The sequence below is a fragment of the Caretta caretta genome, chromosome 12, assembly GCF_965140235.1.
Source record: "Caretta caretta isolate rCarCar2 chromosome 12, rCarCar1.hap1, whole genome shotgun sequence".
NCBI classification, from domain to species: Eukaryota; Metazoa; Chordata; order Testudines; family Cheloniidae; genus Caretta; species Caretta caretta.
In genome coordinates, this window is record NC_134217.1 from 21,110,938 (window position 1) to 21,124,075 (window position 13,138).

Genomic DNA, 13,138 nt, shown 5'->3' on the forward strand with positions numbered 1-13,138 from the left:
CAGCCATTGCTGGGCAGGAAATTTCAGAAAACTCGTGTTTCTTTTAATTGTCTGACCAGCAATTGTGTGACTTGCTAAGACCACAGAAAGGGAGGGTGTTCAGAGCCTGGGGATTCCTGGCTCCCGGCCCTGTGAACACACAGGCTTTACAGCAGGGCTCGTACTAATACAATATCACCCATATTTTTCACATGACTAGCTTTCTGTTAATTTTTGTTTTTGTTTTGGCCTGATCCTATGTTTGCTCCATTTAGAAATGGCTTGCTGTTTTGGAATTAAAAAAATCCTACTGCTGGCTTGATTACAGAATTTTAAAGAGGGACGAGAAGCAGTGTGCAGGTTCTGTGTGTTAATTGCATGACAACTGAACATAACTAGGGCCTACCTTAATCACAAATACTGACCTTGAGGGAGAAAGTATCCAGGTTTTTTTTTTGGGGGAGATCTTCCTGCAGCACTTGCTGGTGGCTCCTATGCAATGACACTGCTCTTGCTGAGGGGGTTACCTGCCCATCCAACTCCTGTGCAAATGCCCCATTTTGCAGCAGTTTTGGGGAAGTATTGCCAGATGTTGAACTAGGCAGCTGACCCACTGCAGTGCTTTCAGAAGAGCACTGGAAGGTGTACATAATGTTACAATGGTGACAGCCAGATCCGCACACAAACTATGAGCTAAAGCAGGGAGGACTAGAGCCAGCTGACTACACCTGGACTAAAGTGGGTGCAAGAGCTGTAAGACCAGAAAGACAAGCTATAGGAGAGCTGCAGGTAGAAGAGTTGTCAGGCCAGGGAAGGTGCCAGGGAAGGTACCAGGGCCAGGAAGTAAAGTCTGGGCACTCAGAGAAGTTTATGCCTGTTTCAATGGACCCTGGAGCAAGGGGGGTGTCAAGCCAAGTGAAGTGGAGACTGAGTGACTAATTGGCATCCAGCCATTGAGAGAGTTGGGAGACATTTTTGGCACTTATGTAAAAAGACTCCGAGGCATGAAAATGAGCTGCTTTTCTGGTTGATGGGGGGGGGGGGGGGGGGAACCTTTCTTTTTTCTGCCGCAGTGTGAGGGGTGGCCCTGAAGCTTTTGAGAGCGAAGAGAAACATTCCATTTGTTGAGCAATGCAAAGACATGTAAGCTCTGGGGCATGTGACTTGCTGAATGTGTTGGAGGCTTTCCAAGCAAAATGACAGGAAAACAGAGCTAAAGTTCATGGAATGTTGAAAACCACAGCTTCAGCTCTCCCAAATCAATAGCCATATATTGAAGTGAACAAAACTAGTACTGTAGCAGCTTGCTACAAAGGCAAAAGAATGAAAGGTAAGAGTGACTCATCTGAGGTGTGAGTAAAGTGAAATGAAAGGCTCTAGAGAGCTGCAGTCAATTAAAGACGTACTAAGATTCTAGAGGGTACTGCCTGGACAACACACAGTGTACGCCACAGTGATCATACTGCGGACCGGACGCAGCTTACAAGCGTGTGAGGGCACCCCAGTAAGATCAACCCTGGAGAATGGGTATTTGAGTAGCCAAGTGGGAAATCTGGCTGCCACTCAGACATAGGCTCTGCAGCAGCAAAGAACCCATCTTTCATTTAATGGGGGATATTTAAAAAAAAAAAAAAACACAAGGAACAGAGAAGGCAACTATAGCACAGAGGGCCAATCTCTACTGAGCCTTGAGGCTCATCCTAAAAATATTGGTTCTGCATGTTTGACTCTTTGGTTTAAGTTTTGGTTTTTTAACTATGTAAAGAAGAACAAACTTGCTAAAGCCAAATTTGCTCTCTTATTCACTAGAAGATCTCGTATATTTTCTACATGAACCCACAGGGAATTCCCTTGCAACTGGGACCTGAGTGCTGAATACGTATTATGATTCCTCAATGCCTGTTGCTGTAAAAATAATATTCTGCTCATGATCTAGAGTGGCTCTGTACTAACTCCTGCCTCACAATTGTCCTGCAGCACCCCAGCTATTCAATGCCTGGGGCTTTCCTCAGCAAAGATACAGAGGACTTGCTTGCACTGCACTGGGTGGGGCTTTCTGATGTGGATGACAAGGGCAACATTTCCTCAGTAAACAGCCTGCTTGGAATACTAGTTAAGGGAACAGTGCAAATCATTTCACATTATAGTCAGCACCAGCAATAACTAAAAAGCAGCTATCCTTAACAGCTTGGTTTCAGATGGAAGAAACATCTCCACTGAATTAGAGCAGCTGACCTTGCAAGGACTTCCTAGGCATGTGGGGGGCTCAGATGGCAAATCCATGCTCTACCCTTCTCTCCTCCCACAGCAGCTAGGTAACCCAGCGATCCCTGGCTTCTACTGGCAGCTGGCGCAAGCTAGAGCAGCCTTCAGAAGGGCTTAACACTGGGGAATATTTTGTCCATAAGCAAGAGGCCATCCTTTCAGCAGCAGATGCTCGGATCCTTACATACTATTCATTCTGCAGCACCCAGCCCAAGCAACCCACTGGTAAAAGCACAGTGATTCCCCAAAACCACCACAGTCGGTTCAGCAAGAGCAAGAGGTGTGTTTGCTTAAGCCCAATCAAACTGCAGTTTTCAGTTGTTAGATGGGTGTGGAAGGAATTAAGCAAGGCTGCAGCAGGTCAGATTATACCAAACCACTGGGAACTGAGTTACCTGGAGACCTCGCAAGAGCTCCCACCTTCACACTGCCACTGAACCACTTTGAGTACAAGCAGCATGGTCAAATATGCTCTTGTGCACACAGCTTGGTGATATCTCTGAGGTGACACTGCAAGTAGAGGAGCATGAAAAGGAAAGTGTCTCTGGTTTGTATACTGTGTGTTTTTGTTTTCCTCCCCCCAGAAGCTGCCACTTCTTTCACAGGGAATCAAGAGTAACAGCATGCAACACCTTAGGACAGGAAGTTAAGGGACATAAATAGTGCTCTGTTTTTTGCTAATGCAAAACAACAAAAAATGTATGCCGCAGAGCCAGGTCCTGCTCCCAGCATGATGGAGGGGTAGCTGGGCCAACCCTGGGCCAGCACTGCTCCCCTATGCACCAGGTCACAGTGCCCAGAGCAGGCAGCCAAGCTCCACTGGACAAAAGCTGCAGCTGTAAGGTGAGTGCAGGACAGGCTTGCTCTGCAACCAGTGCTTAATTTGTGCCAGGACTGAGCCCTAGCACTTGTAGGCTTGGCAGTTCATAGCCTCAGCACCTCTGGGCTTGCTGCATCAATTATAAAAGTAAATCATTGCTTGAGTCCTAGCACCACTTTCATTACAAATTAAGCAAGGTCTGCAACCCCCACACCCAAGGGCTTCCACCCCGCAGGGGGCAGGACAAAAACAAAACAACAAATTCCCATAAAGGAAAATGAAGAATTATAAAAAATAAAAAGAATGTCACAGGGCTCTAAAAATAAGGTCTCCAGTAGAAACTGCTTGAATAACAATAAGAAAAGGAGTACTTGTGGCACCTTAGAGACTAACCAATTTATTTGAGCATGAGCTTTCGTGAGCTACAGCTCACTTCATCAGATGTTTACCGTGGAAACTGCAGCAGACTTTATATACACACAGAAATCATGAAACAATACCTCCTCCCACCCCACTGTCCTGCTGGTAATAGCTTATCTAAAGTGATCAACAGGTGGGCCATTTCCAGCACAAATCCAGGTTTTCTCACCCTCCACCCCCCCACACAAATTCACTCTCCTGCTGGTGCTCCTTTTCTTTTTGCGAATACAGACTAACACGGCTGTTCCTCTGAAACCTGTCATTATGCAAGGCACTGCATTTAGCCGTATGGAGTGGAAATCTATCAACTGCATGAAGAAACTTGTACAGATACAGACAGACATCATCTTCCTTTCCAAATGCAAACAGATGGACATCGTACCAAAAGGACTGAAGGTCAAAAATCCATTACAATCTACATACCACACAGACTATGCTGACAGCTTGTGCCTCACGCTCTCAAAGAAACTGCGGAATCACCTGATCAAGATCCTCTACAGCAAACAGGGAAAGATTAAGAATGAGCTCTCAAAAATGGATACTCTCATAAAGAACCAACCTTCCACACAAACTTCCTCGTGGCTGGATTTTACTAAAACTAGACAAGCCATTTACAACGCACACTTTGCTTCTCTACAAAAGAAAAAAGACACTAAACTTTCTAAACTACTACATGCTACAAGGGGCCACAGCAATGGTTCCCTCACCCCACCTAGCAATATTGTTAACCTATCCAACTATACTCTCAGCCCAGCAGAAGCAGCTGTTCTATCTCGGGGCCTCTCCTTCTGCCCCTCCACCCCCACGAACATGATACAGTTCTGTGGTGACCTAGAATCCTATTTTCGACGTCTCCGTCTCAAGGAATATTTCCAAAATACCTCTGAACAACATACTAATCCACAGAGGTCTCCCTGCCAACACTACAGAAAGAGGGATTCTAGATGGACTCCTCCTGAAGGTCGAAACAGCAGACTGGACTTCTACATTGAGTGCTTCCGCCGACGTGCACGGGCTGAAATTGTGGAAAAGCAGCATCACTTGCCCCATAACCTCAGCCATGCGGAACGCAATGCCATCCACAGCCTCAGAAACAACTCTGACATCATAATCAAAAAGGCTGACAAAGGAGGTGCTGTTGTCATCATGAATAGGTTGGAATATGAACAAGAGGCTGCTCGGCAGCTCTCCAACACGAGTTTCTACAAGCCATTACCCTATGATCCCACTGAGAGTTACCAAAAGCAACTACAGCATTTGCTCAAGAAACTTCCTGAAAAAGCACAAGATCAAATCCGCACAGACACACCCCTGGAACCCCGACCTGGGATATTCTATCTACTACCCAAGATCCATAAACCTGGAAATCCTGGGCGCCCCATCATCTCAGGCATTGGCACCCTGACAGCAGGATTGTCTGGCTATGTAGACTCCCTCCTCAGGCCCTACGCTACCAGCACTCCCAGCTACCTTCGAGACACCACTGACTTCCTGAGGAAACTTCAATCCATCGGTGATCTTCCTGATAACACCATCCTGGCTACTATGGATGTAGAAGCCCTCTACACCAACATTCCACACAAGATGGACTACAAGCCGTCAAGAACACTATCCCCGATAATGTCACGGCTAACCTGGTGGCTGAACTTTGTGACTTTGTCCTTACCCATAACTATTTCACATTTGGGGACAATGTATACCTTCAGATCAGCGGCACTGCTATGGGTACCCGCATGGCCCCACAGTATGCCAACATTTTTATGGCTGATTTAGAACAACGCTTCCTCAGCTCTCGTCCCCTAAAGCCCCTACTCTACTTGCGCTATATTGATGACATCTTCATCATCTGGACCCATGGAAAAGAAGCCCTTGAGGAATTCCACCATGATTTCAACAATTTCCATCCCACCACCAACCTCAGCCTGGTCCAGTCCACACAAGAGATCCACTTCCTGGACACTACAGTGCTAATAAACAATGGCCACATAAACACCACCCTATACCGGAAACCTACTGACCGCTATTCCTACCTGCATGCCTCCAGCTTTCACCCTGACCACACCACACGATCCATCGTCTACAGCCAAGCTCTGCGATACAACCGCATTTGCTCCAACCCCTCAGACAGAGACAAACACCTACAAGATCTCTGTCAAGCTTTCTTACAACTACAATACCCACCTGCAGAAGTAAAGAAACAGATTGATAGAGCCAGAAGAGTTCCCAGAAGTCACCTACTACAGGACAGGCCTAACAAAGAAAATAACAGAACGCCACTGGCCGTCACCTTCAGCCCCCAACTAAAACCCCTCCAACGCATTATTAAGGATCTACAACCTATCCTGAAGGATGACCCAACACTCTCACAAATCTTGGGAGACAGGCCAGTCCTTGCCTACAGACAGCCCCCCAACCTGAAGCAAATACTCACCAGCAACCACATACCACACAACAGAACCACTAACCCAGGAACCTATCCTTGCAACAAAGCCCATTGCCAACTGTGACCACATATCTATTCAGGGGACACCATCAAAGGGCCTAATAACATCAGCCACACTATCAGAGGCTCGTTCACCTGCACATCCACCAATGTGATATATGCCATCATGTGCCAGCAATGCCCCTCTGCCATGTACATTGGTCAAACTGGACAGTCTCTACGTAAAAGAATAAATGGACACAAATCAGATGTCAAGAATTATAACATTCATAAACCAGTCGGAGAACACTTCAGTCTCTCTGGTCACGCAATCACAGACATGAAGGTCGCTATCTTACAACAAAAAAACTTCATATCCAGTCACTAAAAGAAGCCATTCCAAGTGGAGCGACATCATAACTTTGGTTTACTTGGATTTTTATTCCATCGTGGCACAATGTGTCAATAAAGTGAAAAACCCAACAGAAATGCTTAGTGCTGGCTGCTTCAGAGAGCAGGGGGCTTCATTTTTTCCTGTCATTCATGTAATCCTAATGAGGAAATAGAAAATGACCTAGCCCTGCTTAAAAATCTGCTACCTTCTATTGCATTGTTTTAGCACACTGGGTCTCATTGCTGTCCCATCCTGTTCCTTATCTCTATAAAAGTGTAACGGGGTAAAACAGGCATGGTCACTCCTGTTATGTCTTCAGACAAAACTGCTATTCTTGTTTCAGCCCAAAATCTTAAAGAAACATACCATGATGCCCCAATAATTTTATATTTTATAAAACTTTAGTGATACTCACACACTGAATATTAAACACAGAAGCGCTCCCTTCCCAGATCCATTGCTGAGTTCTAGGACTTAAATCAGAGGCCAAGATTTTCAAAGGTAATTCATGATTTTAGGTGTCCAACTCCAGACACATTCAAGGGGTGGATTTTCAGACAGCTTAACTCTTTCTGAAAATCAAGCCCATTTAAGGTTTTTCAAACTGGGAGTCTAAAATCAGGACACCTGAAATCAATAGTCTCTTCTGGAAACCTTGACTGTAGTCCTGTCAGGCTGTTTCTCCCTCCTGCAGTATTTGAATTTTCCCTTTCTTCCCCCCATTACCACCCCAAATTGCTCTGCCTCTAGTTTTTAAAGGCTGTATTTTCCTGGAGCTGGGCATCCACAACTCTTTCCATTTATGCTGGAGTGTGGAATATTTGTAACTTCCTAAAGAACCGTGTGAATGGCAGAACACATCTACCTTAAAACTGAATGAATCTTGCATTGTAAACATTTGTGTGATCTGAGGGTTCACTAGCGCTGTCCATTCATGGAGAGGTAACAAGCGGAGTTTGGTAAAAGTAGATATTTAGGGCACTGTAGATATCAGTACTTAGATCTCATACATTGTGAAAAGATTTAAAGATGCTGATTTACTCAAAGAATACACAAAGAACATATCAACAATCACATGACCCAGGGAGCATCTCACTTTAAGACAAACCTCTCCTTTGACTTGCGTAAGCAAAGAGTCATACGGTGATGGCTTCTCAATGTAATGTTCATTGTATCTGAGCTTGAGACAGTCATATGAGCTTTGTAGTCACAACTAAATTATTTGGATTCAGATGGCATGGAAACATTAGGGTAAAGGACTTGTCTACTTAAAACAAGCCATAAAGGTGTTGAATGTAATTCTTATTCGTACGCTGACTCTGAGATCCAGCTGGAGGACATTTATATTAGAGGTCTCAGATGACTGACATACTGAGGTCAATTTTTCCTATCATTTATTTAATTACACGCTTGTACAATGGAAAAAACTTTCAGGGAGGAAGAGCAGGCACAAAAGCAATGGGTGAGTTTTCCTTCCTTACAGGAAAGACATTTCCCATAACATCAAATGTGTTGCAATGTTCATGTAATTTGATTGTTTTGGACAGGGTGTGTCACATTTTACATACAATAGTAGATGTGCTGGAATATTAACACCCCAGAAGTGACATGTATGCAAGTTTCAGAGTAACAGCCGTGTTAGTCTGTATTCGCAAAAAGAAAAGGAGGACTTGTGGCACCTTAGAGACTAACAAATTTATTTGAGCATAAGCTTTCATGAGCTGCAGCTCACTTCATCGGATGCATACTGTGGAAAATACAGAAGATGTTTTTATACACACAAATCATGACATGCCAGTCTGCCCCGAAGAGGAAGGAAAGATTGTGGAGAATGTAGTTTCAGGGATAAGGAGGCTTGGCGGGGCTGAAAAGGTTTGAAGTCATGCAGTCAAAACAAAAAGTGTTCCCACACCTCCCTAAAGTGTCAGTTTACTTGTACAGAGGTTTATGAGTCTGTTGTAGTGTTCGAACTCTAGAACCCAGGTTGTTTAGCTCAGGCACTAGAGGTTCATAGTTTTAGATCCAAAGGTCACTGGTTCAACCCTCTCCACTGACACCCTATCTGGATGCCTTGAGTCATACCTGCAGTTAGATCTGAGCCTGGTAAATGGTGCTATATAACTGTGAGGATGGGAGTGGGAGGAAAAGAATATGCACACAGAAGCTGGGCTGTCATAAAAACCTGGAAGAGACTAGGAGTGCTAGATTTACTCTGTGCTGTTTCACATAAATACCTGAGGTTTATAAAGACATGCCAAAACCAACCAAAACAACCGTGACAGTTGGTTCAGTTGCCCTGGTATGATGAACACAGGCAGCCCGTGATAGAAATCAGGGAATGAATTAACCTATGTAAAGGTCCAGTCTGATTTTATTTCCAAAACAAAGCTAAAATTATGCATAATAGAAACACATACTTACCTTCCTCACAGGGCTGCTTTGCGGATTAATTAGCTAATATCAGTACAACACTTTGAAGATGGAAGGCAGTACAAAAGTACCCGTTATCCTGGTTACTGTCTAGTCGTAGGATTAGAACAAAACGTCTAATCTTCACCCCTTACTTCAGGGGGATGTGCCACAGCCATTGGCAACATGCAGAGTTCCACAGGGCCCGGACTGTGGACATGAAAGGCCTGAACCGGGATTAGGCTCAGCAGCACCACAGAGCCAAACTTCAGAAGGGGAAAAAACCCTCAAATATGCAAACAGCTGCTATGCAATGGAAGGATGGTCACCACAGTTATGGCACAAGCTTCCCAGACTGAATGGTCTCAAGCTAGAGAACAAGAAAGCGAACTCCTTTTATGGGACTACCAATGGGACCCAGCCAAAACATGTTACTGAAGGGCCCAGTCCTCCACTATCCTGCTCATTGAGCAATCATTGACACGAGTGCAAAGGGGATGTACAATATTACCAGAGCCGATGGGAAACATTTTATACCCACTTTGCACTGACGTGACTACACAAGGCTGCAGGGCTACAGAGAATCAGGCCCCTGCTGAACACAATGTTTAATGAACAGACAAGATTGGAGTGGGATGCTAGAGAGGACTTTGGAAAGGTGATTCATGGCAGTTTGCCTACCTGAACTGGTCCTGAGTGCATGTAAGAAATTGCTGGATTCTCTTAAGCCAGCCTAGCAAGTCTCATTCATGCTAGGAAGAGCAAGGTTGTGTCTTTTTATAACTTGAAGGACTGGATTATATGGGGCTGAAGGACAGAGATAGTTGTAACGGTGAGGAAGGAAGTTTGGGAGAGACTCCTAAATTTTGGCCTTAGGGTAGAATGTTTAGATGAAGGGAGAAGTTGGCTAGAATGGTGGTGGACATGAGTTAAAAGTTGGGCCTGGGGCAGAAGCCATGGGATGCCCTATCCACGCAGGAGGATTAAACAAAAGTTGCAAGCTGGATTGAGGGTAATAAAATGTTAAATATACATTGGCCTTTGGCATTTTCAGCTGGGTGAAAATGAAAACTCATCTGAACATACACACACACGTAAGGGAAAATTACCTACAGTGCTGCTTTTCTGAAGATATCCTTTAGACAGAATCCACACTCCTCTCTGTGAGCTCTATAGCATAAGACTGGCAAAACTTCAGCTCTTAAAAAATGTCATCTGAGGGAAGCAGTATCAGGGTTGTGAGCCAGGCGCCCTTATTGGCCAGCTGCAGCAAAGGTCACCTTCAATATCCTTGTTCTTTAAACCTATAAGTGTTCATCGGGTTGACTCAGCCCAATTTGCATGATTAATTTGCCGTAACTTCTTTCAAGACATTGAACTTCTGTGTGAAATACACTAGAGCTGAGATAAAAATATAAATCCCTTAAGGACAGTTTTATTAGATCAGTTTTGAGCCAGAATTACAATGATTATTCACTCCCATCATTTCATACAATAGCAGGTCATGATATGCTGTCATCAAACTATATAGCAGGGAGTATCTGACATATGCGTATTCAGAAGAAACACATTAACTTAAGATAATGGTTGCACTTTTTACCTCTTTCATACAGACTGTGGAGAAAAAAAGGTTAACTGAAAGGACCCAAAAATGTTCAAATTCCATTATATAGATTCCTTGAGGCTTAAGTATAGAGGGCCCCAAACTAGCTTAGATCAAGTATAATATCAGTTTAAGATTGGATATAGTCTCTCAGGAAACAATAACCAGCCTTTGCAAGTATCTGGACTCATGGTCTAATAGTTTTTACCCCTTTCGCTAGTACGAACCTACGCTAACATTTATAATATTCTTCCGTGTCTTGACATCTTCATTGTAGAACTGGAGGGAGGCAAATAGCAAAAGAACAAGAAGTTCTTACGTAGCAGTCTTCATCAAGAGATCTTGAAGTGCCTTCCAGAGGTCAGGAGCATAATCCCCATTTCACAGATGGGGAAACTAAAGCAAAGTACACAAAGAAGGGAAGTCACTTGGCAAACTATCAACAAAGGCAGGAATTGAACCCAGGTCTTTCAAGTCCAATACCTGTGCCTTAGGCAATGCTATCTCCTTTGATGATGCCCAAAATGTGGAGAGAGAGATCCCTATTGAAACGGAAACCACACTATTCATTAATAATCACACAGGCGCAGAAGTTCAAATACAGGGTAAAATATGTTTTCTCCAAATTTTGAGACTTTTTCTAACCTTTGTATAAACTCTTCACATACAGCAGCATGGTTCTGGTGACGTCTTTGAGCCATCAAATTAAACTGGAATGTTGGAATTTTTTCAACTTTGGAATGGAATTCATGTCTTTTCCTATTATGCTCTTGTAGAATTAATAAATCATATTTAATGGGAAGTATTAGCACATAGTTACTGCAATTATGTGATGAATGTTTGATTTCTGGCTCACAGCTTGAGAAATGCATTGGATTTCTGTGATCTCTAGAAAGGTAAAGAAGAAACCTCCTATTCTAATTAAAGGCTAATAGCTTTAGTTCACTGCAATGCAAAGACATTAGTTTAAAAAAAAAATCATCAAGCTGAAAGTCTGCTGTTAAATTAGACTTGAGCTATACCCCAAATCTGCATTCTACTTTATTATCAAGCAGTGTCAGTCTTCCCAGCCAGCTAGTGCTACCACCAGGAGTGCACCTACAGTAGAAAAAAAAAATTATTACAACAGCCAGCAATGGGACAGCGGCACTGGTGCTAAGCTGTTAGTGTAGACAGAGCTCAGGGGTTACCACTTCTCTGTCAGGACAACCTATTCAAAGCAATAATGATACCATTGCTACCACTAGTGCAGGGGTTCTCACAACAAAATATTTGGTGGTCTCAGAGTGTGGCCACCAACTCTTGCCGGTGGCTGCTCCCACAATTTTTCCTAAAATAATTAACTTTAGGAAACATAAATAAAGAGACATGTCCAAGAGCCAACCCATCTCTGTCCCTACCTCCCACGGCTCTTCAGTGAGAGCCTGCCCCGGGGAAGGTGGGTTGGGAACTCACTGGCTGCCTGCAGAGTCCCAGATTCCCCATGTCCCAGCTGGGTGGGAGCTGGGGAGCTGCCCAGAGGGGCGCCCAAGCAACCTCACGCCACAGCCACCTCCACTGATGAGCCACTTCCGGTGCTGTGCACACCAGCCCCGAGTGTCTCCAGAGCTGCTGTCTGGACCTCCCGAGGAGCCTGCATGGTGCAGGGCACCAATCCCTGCTGGCAGCGCCAGTGCAAACATAAAGGTGGCACATCTCACTTCCCTTGGTAACAGCGATTCAGGAGCAACAGCTGGGCACTGCAGGGAGCGATTCAGGAGCAACAGCTGGGCACTGCAGGGAGGGGCCACTGCTTTCCAGGAGGGTAGACTGAGGGTAAAGGGGGGGGACCGGGACTGTGACTGAAGCCATTCAGGGGCAGATGAACCTTTAAATTGTGCTCCCCACTATCAACAATGCCCCCCATGCCTCTCCCCCAATCTCCACTCATGCTTTGGAGGCTGCTGTGGCCACAAAAAAATCCACTGGTGGTCACATTTGAGAAACGCTGCACTCGTGCCCTTGCAGAACTGATGGCAATGGCTAGAACAGGGATACTAATTTTTCTAGTGCAGACAAGGCCCACAGAAACTGGTCTCAAAAGCATGTGTGCGTTTAAAACGTTCATCCAGTCACTGCATCATTTGCCAAGTGTCAGCTGAGAGTGGGGTTAATAGCTTGGCACTGCTTGCACTACACTGTGTCCTTCTGCCAAGAGAGGAGCTGGCCCAATTTTTCAGAGTCCTTCGCCATGGGCATGTTCTTTCCTAAGAGAAGCTATGAAAGGTAAACAGAGTGTAAAGGTTACAACTGCCCAGCGTGTTAGTGTGCACACATGTAAAACTGCACATGTTTGCACCAGGGTAGGACCTCACTGAAAATCAAATCCTCTAAGGATTTGCCAGTCTCCTAAAGGGTAAAGCAATCAGAGTGCTAATAATCACAGACTGTAACAGTGGAATCATTTAAAAAATAATCTAATATTAATAGTAAAGTGATAACACTGTACCCTTCAATAGCTCCTTCCAAACCAGGACCTCCAGGCATTCTATAGCCAGCACTGAATGATTAACAATAAGAATATTAGAAGGCCATATTGGGTCAGATCAGTGGTCCATTTAGCTCAGTATCCTGTCTGCAGATGAAATGAAAAGATCAGGGCAATTTATTGAGTGATCCATCCCATGTCATCCAGTCCCATATTTTTGCAGTTGGAGATTTAGGGACACCCACAGCATGGGGTTGTGTCCCTGACCACCCTGAATAATAGCCACTAATGGACCTATCCTCCATGAACTTATCTAATTCCTTTTTGAATCCAGTTATACTTTTGGCCTTCACAACATC

General features: G+C 44.5%; 1 protein-coding gene across 2 annotated transcripts; it reads left to right on the forward strand.

Annotated features, from left to right (window-relative positions):
- Positions 1–1,023: 1,023 nt before the first annotated feature.
- Positions 1,024–11,513, forward strand: LOC142068663 (uncharacterized). Of its 2 annotated transcripts, none has more exons than XM_075118383.1 (2): positions 1,024–1,309; positions 1,789–11,513. In XM_075118383.1, the coding sequence occupies exon 2, from the start codon at positions 3,749–3,751 to the stop codon at positions 5,255–5,257; it is 1,509 nt and encodes a 502-aa protein (XP_074974484.1). In that variant the 5' UTR covers positions 1,024–1,309; positions 1,789–3,748; the 3' UTR covers positions 5,258–11,513. The 2 variants fall into 2 exon arrangements, with proteins under 2 accessions (XP_074974484.1, XP_074974485.1); XM_075118384.1 differs by having other exon boundaries at positions 1,822–11,513.
- Positions 11,514–13,138: the final 1,625 nt, after the last annotated feature.

Coding starts and splice junctions, on each gene's coding strand:
- LOC142068663 (XM_075118383.1), top strand. CDS start 3,749: ATGCAAGGCACTGCATTTAGCCGTATGGAGTGGAAATCTATCAACTGC.